At 40.7% G+C, this 19,045-nt stretch overlaps 1 protein-coding gene across 4 annotated transcripts in view; it reads right to left on the bottom strand.

The window, feature by feature from the left end:
- Nucleotides 1-19,045, bottom strand: part of szt2 (SZT2 subunit of KICSTOR complex) — a 221,147-nt gene that overhangs the window by 147,388 nt on the left and 54,714 nt on the right. For 3 of the 4 annotated variants that reach the window (XM_030433928.1, XM_030433929.1, XM_030433926.1), the window contains exons 19-28: nucleotides 16,895-17,063; nucleotides 16,613-16,730; nucleotides 15,739-15,852; nucleotides 15,379-15,582; nucleotides 15,138-15,235; nucleotides 8,864-9,002; nucleotides 8,444-8,755; nucleotides 8,060-8,267; nucleotides 1,479-1,606; nucleotides 184-451 (exon numbers count right to left, since the gene is read on the bottom strand). In XM_030433928.1, coding sequence (XP_030289788.1) covers nucleotides 184-451; nucleotides 1,479-1,606; nucleotides 8,060-8,267; nucleotides 8,444-8,755; nucleotides 8,864-9,002; nucleotides 15,138-15,235; nucleotides 15,379-15,582; nucleotides 15,739-15,852; nucleotides 16,613-16,730; nucleotides 16,895-17,063 — 1,758 coding nt within the window. The remainder of the gene's footprint in view (nucleotides 1-183; nucleotides 452-1,478; nucleotides 1,607-8,059; nucleotides 8,268-8,443; nucleotides 8,756-8,863; nucleotides 9,003-15,137; nucleotides 15,236-15,378; nucleotides 15,583-15,738; nucleotides 15,853-16,612; nucleotides 16,731-16,894; nucleotides 17,064-19,045) is intronic. The other variant, XM_030433927.1, reaches the window with a different exon arrangement.

Below are 19,045 nucleotides of genomic sequence, written 5' to 3' on the forward strand. Positions count from 1 at the left end.
ATACCAATCTGTAAGACTGTGAGAATATTATGCTGTCCCCAGGCAGTTATAATATTTTAATTCTCATAATTGTTTTAATTGTTTTTTTTTCTAGTTTTGTTTGTATGTGTTCTTATTGTTGTAACAATTTGTCAATAAAGATCTTAGTGACAAAAAACAATATAGTATGTACGATGCAGATACCTGGATGACGAGGCCATGGCAGCCCTCTCATCTGGCTGATCGTCCTCAACCTCTCCAATGTGAAAGGTGGCGGGGTTACGGGAAGGTTTTTGGTCCCCTCCCCATCCTGGAGCCTCACCATGCTCCCAGAAGACCCTGATGTGTCCACAGAGGGTGTGTAAAAATGAGGTGACATCGATCTCCTGCAGAGATTCTTCACAGTAGTCCATGGCCATCAGGACATCCTGGGAGCTGATGCTGTAGGACTGCTGCAGACTGCGGTACACACCTAAGGAACACAGTGAGCAATTAAATGACTAATGCTGCGGTTGACATGTTTACAATCAGTAACCACACCACTTTTATTTGTATTACAAAGAACACACATGTTGAACAGCTTCATCTTATAAACAGAAATGTTGGATTTTTGTTGTAGTGCAACTTACCGATTAGCCAACCTGAAACAAGCCAGTGATTTTTCAAAGTTTAAGTGAAAGTCAGTGACAGTTGCCACAATTCGATCCTATCAACAATATAACTTATGAGGAAATATGAAATCCTCCTGCTGCTGCCTTTATATTCTCCCTCAAGCTTAGGAAGAATATCAAGAGAAGCTTTACAAAAGTCTGAACAGAGAATATCAGCTTGTTACTGTTGTCCCTTCGTTATTTGATTAATTTATATTACAAACTCTAAGAGCTTAAAAGTGATAATATTAAACTGTCGTGATATCTAAAAAACATTTATCAAAACCAAACGTTTAAGGTGGTTTTACCCTACCAAATTTTAAAATGTGTTGCTGGGCTGCTCAATTACCTATTCTTCCATGGTGGAAAAATGGCCCGCCTGCTACCTCGGACTCTGGCCCAACATGGTTACACATAGAAAGACTAACCCACTCATTGCTTTTCTTGGATCTACTCGTTCTTTTGTTTCATGCAAATAAGGATAAAGAAACTGCTGTTTCATTTTGGAATGGTGATTACAAAATAAAATAATACTGCAGGTGTGAAAAGTGGAAGCTGTTACCAGGTACTATATGTGGCTGATAGAAATGTCAAACATATTACATTTGGAAAGACTAAGATTTTATGATAAAGACAGTGGAGATGTATTGAATAAGATCTGGGACCGACTAATGTGCTGTTTCTCTTGTGAAGCACCTTGTTGGACATAATTGTCGATTATTGTTTCTTCTGATTCCAAAATAATAAACATATATTACAAAAAAATGTATGAGAAAAAAATGTTAATTTTGTCCACTCAAATAAAATCTCGTATAAATGTTTAATTTTATGCTTGTGGAGGGAGGTCACCTTTGACGTAGCACTGGTGGTAGTGCTCCTGTAGCAGGCTGCAGTAGCTAGCCAGCTCGTTGTGTTTGTGAGGCTGAGTCAGGAGATCAGTCAAATGGGATGGACTGCTGCGTTCCTGAGACAGTGACCTGCCAGAGGACAGCAGCACAGCAAAGACACAGACACAGGATACACAAACATTGAGTTAAAAAGACTAAGGAAGAGTATTTCCCAATAGATTTATTTTATCCACATAAACTTAATCTCAAATATATGTAGAACTACAATGTCTGTAAAAATACAGACAATTCAATACCAAGTGGTTTTGCATGAGCTCGAATAAGCATTAGCCCAGACCTCAACTACAGTAAGCAAAGTCAAAGAGGCTAACACGCTTGTGAGGGAGAGCTGTAACTCCACAGCATGCGTTTGAAGCATCATGCTTCAAGAAAAACACTTAACAGAAACATTTAACAGGTGAAAACAGACCATAATCACTTAAAATGGGAAATTTTTGGTAGAGAAAATGGCAGGATTTGAGCAAAGGAAGAACATATTTAGCAGAATATTATGATGACACAGTGACCTTTGACCTTTTGAAAATCAATTGTCATAACTTAAGCATTTTATCCTATTAGACATTTGTGTAAAAGTGTATTGCATATTTTGCATGGTCACAGTGACTTTGACCTCTGACCTTTGAACACCAGAATCTAAACAGTATATCCTTGAGTTATAATGGACATTCGTACCACAGATATTTCCTCAATGCGTTTTTGGCATATCAAGTTTACAAGGTGGGGCACCAATGCGCTTGACCCCTGACTTTTGGCCACAAAAATCAAATCCATTCGTTTTTCGGTCATAGTCGACATTTGAACCAAATTTGAAGAAATGTCTTCAATTTGTTTCTAAGATATTGTGTTCGCAAGAATGGAGTGCAATGAGGTCACAATGACCATGACATTTGACCAATTAAATCTAGTTCTCAGTGTCTTGTTTCATACGATGTGTACACTGAAGCTCAGGACGATGACGTGCTATAACTGTAGCATTTTATTCAGTTCATTAGCAACATACTGGCGAACATCCACTGAGGCTGCACTGACATGCCTGAACCAATCACCTTCAAGCATTCATAAGCATCCAATAGAATGGCTTCTTACTTTGTTGTGGCTCTAACAATATCATTAAACAGTCTTAAAAACATATTCTATGTGAATATTACACTCAGTTCATCAGTGAGTCCAAGCGGACATCTTGAAAAAAGTTCCATCAAGGTATTGCGTTCTAGAATTGAAGGAGGGATGTGGAGATTTTTTATTTTTTATTTTTTTTAAAGATTTTTTCTGGCATAGACACCTTTATTAAGCAGTAGACAGATAGGAAATATGGGAGAGAGGGGGATGTGACATGCAGCAAAGGACCTCCAGCCGGAATCGAACCGGGGTCGGCTGCGTTCATGGCATGCGCTCTAACCACTCGACCACCTGCGCGCCGGGATGTGGAGATTTACTTAGGGACAGCCTGAGTCACGTCTGCCCAGGCAAGAACATAATTGGCGAAATAATAAAACAGTTTAATTTCTCTGTATTTAAAAGATGAAATAATAGGAAACAGCAACATTATTAGGGCCCAAGCAGGTCACAGACCTGCAACAAAATGTCGTAAACATACTTTTTTGACCTTATCCCAGGCAATTTTTGCGATTTGCACGAAACTTGGCACACAGCATCTGTCGACCTTCCTGACACAATGTTATTAAAAGAATTTTGACAACCAAAAGAATACTCAAGTTATTAAATAACAACTTCCTGCAGATTTCGTTACAAACCAAAAGTGTTGCATATCTCCGCATTGGTGTGTCCGAATGACATGAAACCCAGGTTACTACTTCCCCATGAGATCCTAGCTCCTATTGAAGTATTTTTGACTCAACAATGGTTCGTCGGATTAACACAAAACTTGGTGCACTTGTTGTCAATGTCCTCCTAAGGATATCTGTTGAAGGTTTTACCAATCTGCCACTAGGTGGCAGTCTGACTAATTGGCACTGTGCCCACACCATAACACTTACGTCAATAAAATTGATTGGGGTGGTATAGACTAGCCCCTGTAACTCACACACCAAAAATGACCAGCAGGTGGTGCTATTATCAACACAAAAGCGTTTTTGAACAATGACTCCCACATAATATGTGGCACATTGTTAAACCTTATATCTACGTGTTCCCTGAATTCAGTTGTATTGTGTGTTGTAGGCCACGCTCACTTTTGCCATAAATTTTCATTCGCAAAATCTCAAAGAATGAGAAACATTATCCAAACTCCTCATAGGCAATTTGACCAATTTGCACCAAACTTTCCATGAAGCATCCGTGGACCCCTGACAAGAAGTTATCAAAAGAATATTGATAGTAAGAACAATAATAATAATAATAACTAATTCTTGCACATTGTGTTCAAAACAGACAGTCCTTCATATCTTGACAGAATACAGTGCGATTACCACAAAACTTTTGTTACTCGTTTTCCATGGCCCAATGAGCCTATTGGCCAGTTTGGTGCAAACTGGCCAATAGATGGCACTTTTATGGCTAAATGACAAACAGCTTCACTTTTGAGTGGACAGGCTTTCTCCACCAGTTCAACAGTCTGCAGGGTCACACAGTGCACTCCTCTCATTATTTGATCGCAGGGACTTCTTCTTCACATTGGTCTGTCTGAATGACATGAAACCCAGGTGACTACTTCCCCATGAGCCACTAAGGCTCTGTGAAAAAACTATGAACTTACTTTTTCCAACTCCTCCTAGGCCATTTGACCCAACTGCAACAAACTTTGCGAGTAGCATCTGTGGACAAAACGTATCAAAAGCTTTCACCTGCATCACACCTGGTTGCGCGGTTCATTTTGATGCTTCGCTATAAAACCATCAACTCATTATAACTTCCACATACATTTCTGCCATCTACTCCAAATTACTCAAACATGTAGAGGGTCTTGCCCTGAATACATGTACACCTCGACGGCAGCATACCTCCATGTGCGTGGACTGCGAGGGCCCATTCACACAGCTGTCAGAGGTCCAACAACACTGTATTTGAAATGTATTGCCCCAAACCCATCCATGGTCCTGAATTTCAGCTGTCTAAAAAGTGCTCAAGTGAGCTCTACAGAGAGCAGGCTGTTTCTGTGCCTGCATCTTTGAATGCTAATGAGCCCCGTCTGTCAACGCCTGCCTTGCCTGCTACACGCCCCTCTCAGGGAGAGGATGCCCCTTACGCTAGCGGTAGCATGCGCTTATGTTACGCTGCATGTAACGCTATGGCTCGCCAAGATGCTGTCATTCAACAATACCAGTTTGACCCAGAATCGGACCCAGAGGGAGAGGCTCCTGAAGAAATTCAGACTCTGCAGCTGCAGCAGGATGTTTCAGAATGGTTAGTGTGTCTGAATATGTTACTTAGTTTGTTCATATGTGTTGTTACTTTGACTACCATGTAGCTAATGGCTAACAGCTAGCGAAAGCTGTGTTTGTCTCCAACACAGTCTCCAAACTCTTGGACACTGTTCACATGGTCTCCGTCTCCAGTCTGCACATGTTTCCAGACTTTTTACTGTGACAACCAAACTCCCTCGTAATATTATTAACATCAAACTTGCTTTAAACGCCATTGCATAGTGGACCGAAACAGAGTTAACTACTTAGCGAATTTCCAGCTGACTTCATCATACTTGTAGGCAACTGTAAATACTATCAAAACGTGGCGACCCCTATCAGTGGCTCCGGTGCAGTTGCTGGGTCCAGTATGGACAAGAGTTTTATGAGAGTCAGTGTTGAGGCAAAGCCAGCTTTGTTCTGACCCTTGTTACTGACGCAGTTCGACGTGAAGTGGTTAGCACACACAAACAAACTTGCACGAATTGTAGCCGGCACGTTGTCATCAAAAATTAAATGCAACCACTGTCTCTTCTGTTGTTCTGTAGCTGGGACAGAATATAGGCACTTATGTTGATTTATACAACCAATGACCAAGCAATTTATGTGTCTAGCTCTGAGCAACGACATTGCGAAACACTGCTATCTTACCGCTGGACACACTCAACTTCACCTCGGGGATGGACACCCCCCTCTCGGATATCACCTATCATCACGTAGAGGAGGCCGGCCTATGAACATCTCTCCTTTCATTACGTTACGAAGGGAGCTAAAAGTGAACAGCCTGTAGGATCACATTTTACCAGTGGATGGGCTGCACAGACCATGCAGGAATCATCTGCATTCCTCATTCTGGGAGTTGGCAGGCTCAGGGAGGACCAGTTTATATATGTAGAGACCAGAGAAAACGTGTTTTACATAATATGGGACCTTTAAATATGCTGACTTGGCAATTAATTTCCCTCTAATTACAGCTTTACACGCATCCCACAGCACGGATGGAGATGCCTCAACATTATCATTCTCCCTCGCATGTATATGGATTTCTTTCATAAATTCCTCCTTCATATGTCCCTGTAATACATTTGTATTCAGCCTCCAAAGTGTTGCTTTTGTTTCACCTGACAGGCCCAGAGTTATATACACTGGGCTATGATCTGATAGGTTCCTTGTTCTGATATCGCATTTTTCCATGCTATATCTGTCCTTATCATACATCAAAAAGTAATCTATCCTTAACAATATTAAATGTGGCGATGAGAAACATGTGTAATCTTTGCCTGTGGGATTAAAATCCCTGAGGTTTAAATCTCCTCCACATACTAGGATACTTGCCCCTTCTGATGTCATCAAATCAAACATTTGTCTGTAAAGCCTCCAGTCTGACCCTGGAGGGTGTATACATTGAGAATAATGACCAGTTCTCTCTCTAATCTCCCCTTAATCAATATATATCTTCTCTCTGCATCTGATGTTTCTGAAAGTTTTTCAAATAAAATGTTACCTGATACTATTATGGCCTGTTCTATATCATGAAGAAATAATTTGATCAAACCCGCTTCTTTTAAGCTTGTCATGTTCCTTCTCTGTCAGGTGGGTCTCCTGTAACAAAGCCACCCCCACCCCTTCTATCCTCATCTTACCTAGTATCTTAGACCTTTTAATCAGGTTAAGTATTACATTCACATTATATGAGGTATATGATTATCTTTAATAATTTTTTCTGAGTTGCCATATTCACTATTTTTTTTTAACCACTTCTTTCCCTGCCATCCACTCCCTGGATACCCCTTTTGCTACAGAAATGGCAAACTGCCCTGAACAAAACAAAACACAACTCAAAAAACTCTTCCACTGACCTAGTGATGAACATGAACACTTCCTTGCATGGGGTCTGCATTATGACCCTTACTATGCCCTGATGACCAAACAGCTTCGAGGGACAACCTCTCCCTCCTTGGGGGGAGGGGGGCCTCTTTACTGCAGTTAGTTTTGTCCATATGCGTTAGGACAGCTCAAAAAGCGGAGTAGCCCCAACCTTCATAAAATACGTAGAGGAAATCACCATGTTAAAATGACTCCTGGGTTACATACTCCAAGTACAAATGAGGGGGGCCCTGTTTCTGACCTTAATCCTGTGAAGGGCCTAGTCCAGATAAACAAAAGCTGTTCAGTTCTCATCTTTAAGCCCAGTCTCCATTAATCTTTGTCCCGATTTCTCCTGAAAGTTTGCAGTCTTTGTTTGAATCCTGGTTCTGTCTCCTTGGGTGTTTATCCCTTCCTTGCACAGCTGGCCTGCCAGGATATGCTCTCCGTAGTTTTAATAACAGTCACCTGAAAACCCCTCTTTGCCATGTCCTTAGTCGCCTCTTCTCCCTTATTGTGGACACACATTTTCCCCTCGTAAAACACCTGCAGTCTCCCTGGAAATGGCGTCTAGAAGCTTATTTTCTTCTCTTTGAAAATGTTTTGCCTCTGTGTATTCCTTCCATTTTCTCAGTACCTCGGGAGCGTAATCGTGGTCTTGAAACACTTTCCTCCCCTCAGACAAAAAAAAAGGCTACTTGTACGAGTTTTCATGATGAAAATCACGCAGCTCTCGAAGTATTATTTCCATACCTTTGCCATACCTTGAGTGGACTGTGCCTCTTTGTTTTGGCTACTCAGGCTCGCCTCTCTCACACCTGTCGACTGGATAAGCTCTTCATCCTAATCCGTTAGCTCTGATGCTAATGTATTTTGTTTGTCGTTCCCTCCGATGTCCAACTCAGGTTTTATTAGGCTTTTTTTCATTTTTTCCTCTCGTCTTACTCATTGCCCTTTCAGGAAAATATTTACCTGGACTTTTCTTTGCTTATTTGAAAGATAAATCGGGCTCTTGAAACTCAGTGTTGGGGAGGAATTACTGTTATTACAAAAAGGAATAGAAACTAAAACTAAAAAAATAAGATCCAAGTTGTAATGTTGGCGATTATCTTGATAATTAGTGTTGATTACATAGTAAGTTAATAGTGAGTAATTCATGCCAAATTAGATGAAAATCTAAAAACTATTATCGTGATTACCACTGTAATGCCTTGAAACCTACATTGTTAACAGTTTTCTTTTTTACAATATTTGACCCATCAATTCTCTATCTTGCTGCAAGTGAGCACAGTACCTGAAGAAAATGTCCCTGGGTTGGCGACTAGGAGTGGGGTGTACCAGTTGCTCCTTGAGTTGCTCCAGGGAGCAGCTGTAGACGTAGACTGGGCACTTTAACTGGCAGCTGTCACTGGTACTCGGCTGAGAAACATCCCTGCTGAAAATGACATGGAAATCTGCCTTCTGTGGTTCAGAGAATTGGACTCCCTCTTTTTCTCCCAGATCTGTAAAGAAGGAAAAGTTCTTATTTTCCCCAAATCATTCATTGTTACCGATTGTGTGTAAAAACACATGTATGTAGCATGGTAACAATTAACAAGTGTGTTGCTTAACTTTGGCTCTTAAATCATTTTTTGACTTTTTATTTATTTTTTTATTTTCTATAAGAACATAGAGAGACCTAAACCTGGGGTCTCTGTCTCAGACACTTTGCTGTCCCAGCTGTCCTGGTCCAGGGAATCAGCGGGCCCAGTCTGGCCCTCAGAAGGTGCTGAGAGCACAGGAGACCTGGCAGTGAAGTGTCCACTGCTGGAACTCCTCCGCAGTTTCCTGGCCAGACTAAGGCTAGACTCAGACCTGTCGAGCCCACTGGTTGAGCCAGACAGGGAGTCAGTCTGAGATTTGTTGCTGGGAGTCATAGTGTCATCCTCCTGTGTGCTGACATGAGTCTGAGGCTCTGTCTCCAGCCCTGATGTCATCAGCATCAGAACATCTGCCAGATAAACATAGTACCCACATATAACATTTCTGCATTCTGAGAATGGGGTTGAAAATCTAAGAAGGACTGATGCAACATTATACAACACACGTGAACACGTACCTCTGAAGGAAGCAGGTACGAAGGTGAGAAGGATCTGCTGGGAGCTGATGTTCTTGATGTAGCACCTCCACCGTTGAGTAGAGCAGCTCCTCTCCCCCAACAAAGGCTCTTCATCCACAAGGTCTGCATTACTGAAACTCTGCAGATTTGCATATTTCCAATGGTAAAAGTGCAACAAAAAACCTGGTGTAATTTTAGATATTTTAGCAAAACACAATCTACCATAAAATGTCAAATCATGGTTGAGCCCTTGAGATTTTTTCTGGCATAGACACCTTTATTAAGCAGTAGACAGATAGGAAATACGGGAGAGAGAGGGGGGATGTGAGATGCAGCAAAGGACCTCCGGCCGGAATCTAACCGGGGTCGGCTGCGTATGTGGCATGCGCTCTAACCGCTCAACCACCTGCGTGCCTTGTATACATACATTGATTATAATTTAACCTGGATACTCTCTATCTTCCAAACTGCTCATGTTTGAATTTATTGTTGATGGAAACTCAATAACTCCACCATGATTACCTGGTGTCTTGATAAATTCAGTATAATGTACCTTTAAATAGCACTAATTCTATCTATACAACAATTCTCTTGTTTTCCAAATTTTCCAGAAGCTCAAGGGTTAATAAACTTTCCTTTCCTGGTTGGCTTTTAATAAAAAAATAAAAAACATCAACTCAAAATAATTAGTGAAACGAAAGTAAATCACAAATTAAAACAGTAATTTGAAAAACTACGAGCAGCACAGTGGTGACTGTGAGTGATAAGTGTGTGATGGAAATGGACTTTACACTGAATTAATTGTGTCAGTCATTATAGTACAGATCACTTAGGGCCCTATGATTTCCATGAGGCAGAAAACACAGACGAAGTCATTGAATCGCATTAAATCACTGCAATAAAAATTGATTGTGAGAAGAGGGATACTGAAGAACTTGTCTCATTTTCCTTGAGTCATGTTTCCACAGTTTCAATTATGGCGTTGTTTACTCTGAAGGGCCAAGTCAAGCAACGTCCATTTCTAATGATTGGAGTCGGATCAGCCGTCAGTCAGCTTTAACAGCTGTAGAGACTCTTGATGAACATGTACACAGCCCACTGTCATAAAGGCAATGAGGGTAATTAGGACCCAAGCAGGGAACCTGCACAGTCAGATTATCTTGGTTTTTTAACCTTAGTGAGATTAAGACAAAACTTGGTACAATTATTGCCAATGCCCTCCTGACAATAGCTGACAAAGGTGTTACTGAAGTGCGACTAGGTGGCGCTCTGGTGGCAGTCTAATTCAATATTTGGCACTGTGCCCACACCATAACAATTAACAAAATTATATTTATATGGGTGGTATAGATGAGTGGCAGTAGCACACACTCCAAAAATGACATTTGTCCACCAGCAGGTGGCACTATAATCTGGGCAAACATGTTTTTACCAATAACTCCCACATACTATTCCGCATATTCAACAACTTAATATCCAGGCATTCCCTGAATTGAGTTGAGTCTGCTGATATGGGCCACGGCCATTTCTGTCAATATTTTTCCTGCAAAATTGCGAAATGTGGAAAATCTGTTGTTCGAACTCCTCATAGGCCGTTTGACCGATGGACACAAAAATGTGCACGTAGCATTTGTTGCCCCTCCAGACAAAAAGTTATCGAAAGAAAGTCAGGTTTCAAAAAAGTTATGAAGTTATGACATAATAATTTTTTGACGATAATAGTGAAAACAGGAAGCGTTGCATATTTCCACATTAGTTTCTGTGATTGACCCCAAAACTTCAATCAATACATGACTGCCCATGACTGCCTAGAGGCGCTGTGCAAAATTCTGTGCAACTCAGCCTCAAGGGGGCACTTTTAACGTAAAATAACCAAAAAACACTTCTCTGGCATATTTCACCGATATGTACGAAAATCAATTGAGGACGCATATCATGACCAAATGCACAAAAATCCTATTGGACCAATAACCCAAACCCAGCAGGAAGTCAGATATTGTCAATTTAGGTGTCACTTTTAGCACTTAGCAAAAAATCGCACAAAAAAGCCGAAGCAGTGAGAAACAAGCTGGGGTGGAGTTCTCTCTCAGTTATCATATTCTATCTCAAACAAAAGAGACACATTACCCAATACAAAAGCCTCCTTATTCAGGATTCTCACTTGATTCAATGGCCTACATTCAGGCTTATTTTCACCAGAGGGCATGACTGGCTTGCTAATAGATAGAAACCTCTGTTTAAGAGTCTGTATGTTCACACGGTGTTGTCCTCTTATTGTTTAATCTTTATGTAGATTGCAGGAAGTTCTTTTGACTTGAGCGTACATTATTTAATACCAGCAGGAGCAGGCCACGCAATTATAAAGGAACAACTTCCTCATTCCTATCGGGACCAAACTTCACGTTTGATAAGAATCCAGCCCTGAACACATAGGCCAATATACAGTCATAGTCAAAGCGACACATGTTAGACACAGGGAATGACATTTAACCCCTTCCTGCACTGTCTCAAACACGGACAGTTAAGAGATGTGTGCGCAATAATCAGGGAATGGGGCCGGGTACGCGGCATGCCCGACATCAGCATGCCTCCACATCAGCATGCCCCGACATCAGCATGCCCCGACATCAGCATGCCCCGACATCAGCATGACCCGACATCAGCATGCCTCGACATCAGCATGCCCCGACATCAGCATGCCTCGACATCAGCATGCCCCGACATCAGCATGCCCCGACATCAGCATGCCCCGACATCAGCATGCCTCGACATCAGCATGCCTCGACATCAGCATGCCCCGACATCAGCATGCCTCGACATCAGCATGCCTCGACATCAGCATGCCCCGACATCAGCATGCCTCGACATCAGCATGCCCCGACATCAGCATGCCTCGACATCAGCATGCCCCGACATCAGCATGCCTCGACATCAGCATGCCTCGACATCAGCATGCCCCGACATCAGCATGCCTCGACATCAGCATGCCTCGACATCAGCATGCCCCGACATCAGCATGCCCCGACATCAGCATGCCTCGACATCAGCATGCCCCGACATCAGCATGCCCCGACATCAGCATGCCCCGACATCAGCATGCCTCGACATCAGCATGCCCCGACATCAGCATGCCCCGACATCAGCATGCCCCGACATCAGCATGCCTCGACATCAGCATGCCCCGACAGGCGTGGACTGCGAGGGCCCGTTCATTGCTGCTTGCAGCTTGAATTAAACATTATCTCTACATATACTATATTTTTAAGAGTAACACAGAACTGATATAGACTGACTGTCTTAATGGAGAGACGTACTCCTATTGTTTGCGCTGCCAGCAGTTCAGTTAATGTAATTTTTTACTCATTAATAAGATGTATTATTTCATACACCAGCAACCCATCTGAAATTAATCAAAATGTTTATTTTTATGACCTGAATCGTCCATTCCATGGATTTTCTATGGTGTCCATGGGTGTAAGTGAACCACACGTAACTACCATGGTAAGAGCAAACAAGCGTTTTTGTTAAAGTGTTTAAAGTTATAGGGAATAAAGTTTAGGCCTAAACTAAAAAATAACGCTTTAGAAATGGAGGCAGATGACTAAACACTGCTGGGCACATTCCTACAGAATTGGAAAGCCCTGCAGCAACCACAGTTTCTGTTAATATTTGTTCTCAAACTAAGAATGGGATATGGTTAATTGTTGGATCAACACCATACCTGCGGCGTAGCCCTATGTACACCTCCCCAGAAAAGTATCTGGCCGGCCTCAAGAAATGTGGATAGTCACTTGGAAACATCACATCTTACAGATTTTCCTCCAGTGCTAATAACGAGGTTGTGACCTGGAGTTTCCCCAATAAAAACACTGCATTCTTTTGCTGCTACTGTCCTGTCTGACCAGCCATTGTCTTGGATTATACATTACTTACTCCTCCAGAGACACAGCTGTGAGCCGAATGGGTCGGTGTGTGTAGGAGTCTGAGATCTGCAATCGTAAATCTCCTTTTATTATAGCACCAGATTCTCCTGTATTCCATTCCATTTTAGCAACAGTTAATTTTTTTCTAAGTTTAAGCACAAAATGAAGTTATTTGGCAAAAATTAGAAACATTGTCAGGAAAGAACCTAAAAATGTCAAAACACACTAGAGTGGGGTTACAAAAACGCACAGATGGAACCGTTGACATGAGCATCCTTTGTGCAGTTTATGCAGCAGGGAATTTCTGTACCATCAGAGTACTTTAAGCTTGAAATGTCACATTTTTCGAAAGCTGAGAATGCCAATTGACTAATTGGTTCACTCATCTAAAAAAATATATTTGCATCAAAATAATAATAATTTAAATGGTTAAAGCAGATATAGGCATGTGTGTTTAATTACAATTAATCAATCACAAAGCTTGCAATTAATTTAATTAATTTATCTAATCGCTTGACAGCCCTAGTTAAAATAAAGGTACTATTTATTTTACAGTTATCCTCATGACTCTGCATTATTCCACCTGTTGCCTGTGCCTTAAATTACAACCATTCCTGGGCTTTTCACTCGTTTAAAACCCTTTTAAGCAGATGGCTGTTTTGCTGGATGATCTTTTTCTCAAAGGCTCAACTCTAGAGAAACTCAAACAGCTGGATCTGCATCTGCAATTCTGTCCATATACTGTGACTGGACCTGTAAAATATGTGCGATGACCACTTATTGTCTAAAGCCCATGTGAGAAACAAGGAAGAAGGCCATGAGCACGCCTCTTCGAACGCCCATTACTGCAACAAGAATACCTGCAGATTCGAGATGAAAGGTTGTTCTGGACTTTGTGGCTGTGCGTGGGGCTGGCAAATCTAAGACAGCTACCACTGTTATTAATTGTTACTAATCAGTGACTTATTAATTGAAAATAATCTCACATATCAATATTTGCCATAAGTGTTTAAAAATATATCAATACATACCTATTTGTAAGATGAGTGAATCAGTGACTTCTCTATTGCAGTCAACACCGTCCCTCTGGCTGTACTGGGAGAGAAGCTAACAGCGATGCAGGTGGATTCCACCATTGTAACCTGGATTATTGAATATCCGACTGACAGACCATAGTATGTGCACTTACAACACTGTGTGTCAGATAGTGTGGTCAGCAACACGGGGGTCCTACAGGGGACTGTTCTCTCTGCCTTACTCCTCACCCTCTACACCACTTCAACTACTGCACAGAGGCCTGTCATCTCCACAAGTTCTTAGATGGCTCAGCAATAGTTGGTTTAATACATGTAGGATGTACAATAATTCTACTAGTAGAATGTATGTATGTATGTATGTATGTATGGTTGTATGGTTGTATGGTTGTTGTTGTAATACTGATTCTGATTAATGGACATTCTGAATTTAAAAGGTGGTAACAATTTAAACTCACAGTACTTTGATGGCCCAGAAGTTCCTTGCTGCTCCAAACAGTGCTCCTGTCAGCAGTTTCTTCTGGGTGTTTTGTGAAGCTCCACCCCAGTGTTTTTATGTCATTTACCAAGCTTGGCTTCTGGTGTTATAATAAAAGCTGATTTACTATGCTGTACTGAGCATTTATTTGTGTGCTGGCAGTGATGAGTTGATTACCAGCTGACATTATATTGACAGGCCTCGTATAAATAGTGCAATGTTGTGTTGCATCATTAAATCTACTGTAATATCTTATGAGCTTGTTGAAATTTTATTGATTCACGTTCAACACTTTCCACTGATAAAATTAGCGTGAAAAGTTTAAAAGCAGAATTCTGCAAAATTAAAACAGAAAATTTGAGAATTTGGTTTTTAGCCAGATATTATCTCAATTACAACTTTCATTAGTGCATTTGCAATTCACAAATTCACACCATTAAGGGGCTACAGAGTATGATCCAAACAACCAAACTTGCACAAAACACACAACCTACATAAAGAATGCCATTTTTTGTATTAGAATCCTGGGCAGAGAACATATGGCTTCAGGCCTTTGACCCAGGGGCCCCAAATTTTTATTAATTCATTTTCTGTTTTTATTATTTCTTTGGGCATCTTTGGCTTTAACTGGAGAGGGACAGAGGCAGATGGAAAATATGGGACAGAGAAGTGTGACTAGAAAATAACAGTAAGAAAATAATGAATATATATTAAAACCTAAAATAAAATCCTGATAATGCCCTTCATATAATGTTTATGAAAACGTACACACTGATTTACTATTATGGATCACCAGTTCAATGTGAATGTGTGTTGAACTTTTTATATGAATGGATTACCTGTAAAGTGCTGGTGGATCCCATCACCTCTTTGCTGCTGCCAGTAGTGTGGAATGACATTACGGTGTCCTGTCTGTCTGGAGGCTTAACATACTCCTCTGACAAAACACACCACATTGAGGGAGAAATAGTGATAGATAAGATGTGAAGAACAGAAAGTCCATCTTATCATCTAAACGTTCAGAAAGTCACATCTATTAGCCACAATGACAGCTCAGATGAAACAGTAGCAAGTATTGACCTTTTATAACAGGTAAGGAGAAAGGAGCGTCATGGCCGTCTCGTTCTCGCTCTAAGATCTGGTGCATGAAGGCGAGGTGGTCACCGTCAGCTAATGGGATTTCTCTGTCACTGAGCTCATGTTCCAGGCTGTTGTGGAAGAGGCTGAGCAGGAGCTCGTTGGGCAGACAGGAGGAGCTGTGAACCTGCTCTTCATTTTCCACTCCTACAGACAAAGGTGAAGACACACATGGAGGTTTACTGTTTCTGAAAAATAAATGGTAAAATATTCCCTGGTATTTACTTAGTCCACAAGTTTGATGTTAATTTCATTTGATTGTACATTGCTATCAAAAAAAGTAGATGAAGATGCAGGCAGTACCTGTACTGAATGTGAGGAAGAAGAGCTCAACCTGCTGGCATTTTGGAAGCAGCTGAATGAGGTCAAACTGGAAGGGAACCATGGAAATGCTGTCCTCAGAGGCTAGGGCTTCTCCTGCACACACAGACAACCCATCTACTATTTACTTTACCTTTCCAATATAGCATTTTTCCATTCTTATCCAAGTCTGTAAATTTAAAAAAATCTAATTAAATACTTTCCATACTGCATTGAAACCCCTTAAAAGGCCACTATGGAGTGGTAATAATGAAAAACTCAAAAATATACATTTTTCCATAAGTGAAAGCAGCTGCTCTCAAAGGAAAATAAGGTCCCAGAACACTGAAGCTAGAAAGGTGGCGGGGTCCACCACATATAAACAAAGTAAAAACAGCATAAATTGTGTTGTCCTTAAAGGTCAGTTTGTATTCAGTCATGAAACAAAGATAGTGTCTTTAGTTTGTTTGGGTAGAAAAAAATGTGAGTGAAGATCTTTCTCGTCTGATTCAAATCTACATAGTTCTCCTTTAAGTCCATTACTGGTGGGTCCATATCTCTTCAGTTTACACCTTCACCTTAATCTTACCTTATGTATGAGTTGATGTTTTTTTTCAGATTATATTACAGAGTAAAGTAGTTAAATTTAGCATCGCAAATGAAATGCTGCTTTACACATTAATGCATCAGTGACTAAAATCTAAAATTATAATACTGTAGAATTAAATAACACAAGACCATGATGACTTGTACTGACTTTTGATACTTAAGGTAGAAGTAAACATAATGTCTGTTTACTTAATATTCACTACACATGGTTCTTGATTGAAATAAAATTCTGCCACAGAATATGTATATGTGCTGTGTGTTTCTTTACCTCTTACATCCTTGAGCTCAGCTGGCAGTGAGCAGACCTGCTCCTTATTCTGACACAGTTGGCTCAAATACTCAAAGGTCATCATGGTTGACATACAAGCCAGATCCCTTGGGAAGATCTATAACAACACAGTAGCTCGCTATTAAACACATCCTACTGCTTCTCAAACACAGATAACTGTAACTGTAACCTGAGCTTTCTGCACACCCCCAGCTCGGTTTCATAATACATAAGTAGACTATTACTGTGGTACTAGCTGCAGTTTGAATCAGTTATACACACTGCTTGAGGGATCTCCTGGTACTTCAGGCCCTGGAAGTGGCGATGCTGGTCCATGCAGTTCATCACTGTGCCGCTCTGTGGTTCTACCCAGCACTCGGTCACAAGGTTCAGCTCTACGTCCACATCTACAGCCTCCACCTCGGTGTCATTGTCATCATCAGTGGAGAAGCTGGAGTCCCAAAAAAGGCAAAAGACAGCAGGGTGTCAAATGTACCATTACAGCTCTACCAAACTGCACAGAGAACCTCGCAATGGTTTGTTTTGTTGAAAGTCTATGAGAGGATTAGTTCTGCTCATCAGAGTCAGTCACACTGCCGAGGTAAATAGTCTGAATCTTTGTGAATACAATTTAAATCTGCGGAGAATCCTCTCAGAGACCTGTTTACTTTGCCTTAACAGTTATGGCAAGGACTCCTTGCTTTAGAGTGATTTAGGAAACTTCTTAGAGCAACTCTGAGCAAGGAAAGGACAGAGGGGTTATATCTTGGTGATGAGGCATGGTTGACTATCTTGCCAGGTGTGACATATTCTTTTAAAAGCTGTAATTAGTTGTTAACAAACAAGAAATAAAAATGCAACCTTAGTGAAACTGTGTAAGAAATTAAATCAAGTGGCCTAATCATAGACTTCGGTCTCTATTATGTTATCATTCTAAGGATGAAGATTACGATAGAAGTTGCTGCATTTTTACAGTTAAAAAAAGGACAGACAGGAGGACAGACGCTTTTCCAGGTACAACCGCAGTATTTTTCTCCTCATATAAGTTGCTGAACACTAGGGATGGGTACCTTTCACATTTGAACCGATACGGTACCAATACTCGGTACCTGCGAATCGGTACCGGCATATATCGGTACCTGTTTTCGGTACTTTTATGCGGATATGTGTGGTAATTAAAGTTATTTTGTATATTAAAAAAAATAGTCAAAACTTGTGAATTTTGAATATCTGTTGACGTGTCTATCCATGGTTACATTATGCTTGATTTTTGATGGTACTAATAATACAGGGTTCGTACACATTTTTCAAGGTAAAATTCAAGCACTTTTCAAGCACTTTTAAGGGTAATTTTCAAGATTTTCCAGCACCTTATTGCTGGGGTAAAGTACTTATCTACAGGAATATATATACTAGATTTTATTCTTCACTTTTTATCACAATTATGTATATATTATGCTGTAAATATCTAAAATTATGTTTCTTAACAGCAAAAACTTCAGAAATTAATTATCCGGTCTGATCCCAATTTTGTGAAAGACACAGAGTTATAATGTCAAGCACTTTCAAGCACTTAAACTAAAATCCAAGCACTTTTCAGACCTTGAAAACACAACATTGAAATTCAAGCACTTTCCAGGATTTCAAGCACCCGTACGAACCCTGATAATAACAATCATGCAGTGGTGGACAGTAACGGAGTAAATTTACTTGAGTACTGTACTTAAGTACATATCCAGAGGATTTGTACTTTACTTGAGTATCAGATTTCTTTGGTACTTTTTACTCTTACTTGAATACATTTCAAAGACAAATGTTTTTACTTTTACTCGAGTTAATTTCTAGGAAGGCTGAAAAGTACTTGTTACTTTCAGGTCTGCTCTTTTTTTTTTTTTTTAAATCTAAAATACTATTGGACACAAGCTGTGTTTGTCAAAGAAGGAAACCTATCACAGTGCACGCGCTCCACTGGGATCTACGTAAAAGCGGAAATACGTCATCCCTCCCCATAAGGATACCACCAAAGTTGCCACGCTCTCGACTGCGTTTGTCAACACAAAACCGCGACAATGGCTGCATCAGGAGAAGAAAGACAATCCGCAGAGTCTCAGTCTGAGTCTGATAATGATCCGGAGCAGGAACTTTCAGAAAATCCTTGGCCTTATCTGGACTCCATGTTTGAGTTTGACAGAGTAAAAAACGTGGACACAGACAAACAGACATATATTTTCAAATGTTTATTGTGTTTGCCGAAGAAAAACTACCTCTCTGCTTTCAACAACTCCACGTCCAACTTAAAGAAACATGTTGACGTAAGTTAACCAGACTTTCACCATGTTATTTTCTATTTGGTCAATGTCATCATGTTGTGAGAATGTGAGTGTGTGTTGATCACAAAAGCTACATTTTGTAGGAAGTGGCGCTGTGTGTGTG

Source organism: Sparus aurata, chromosome 11 (assembly GCF_900880675.1).
Source record: "Sparus aurata chromosome 11, fSpaAur1.1, whole genome shotgun sequence".
In the NCBI taxonomy this organism is placed as follows: domain Eukaryota; kingdom Metazoa; phylum Chordata; class Actinopteri; order Spariformes; family Sparidae; genus Sparus; species Sparus aurata.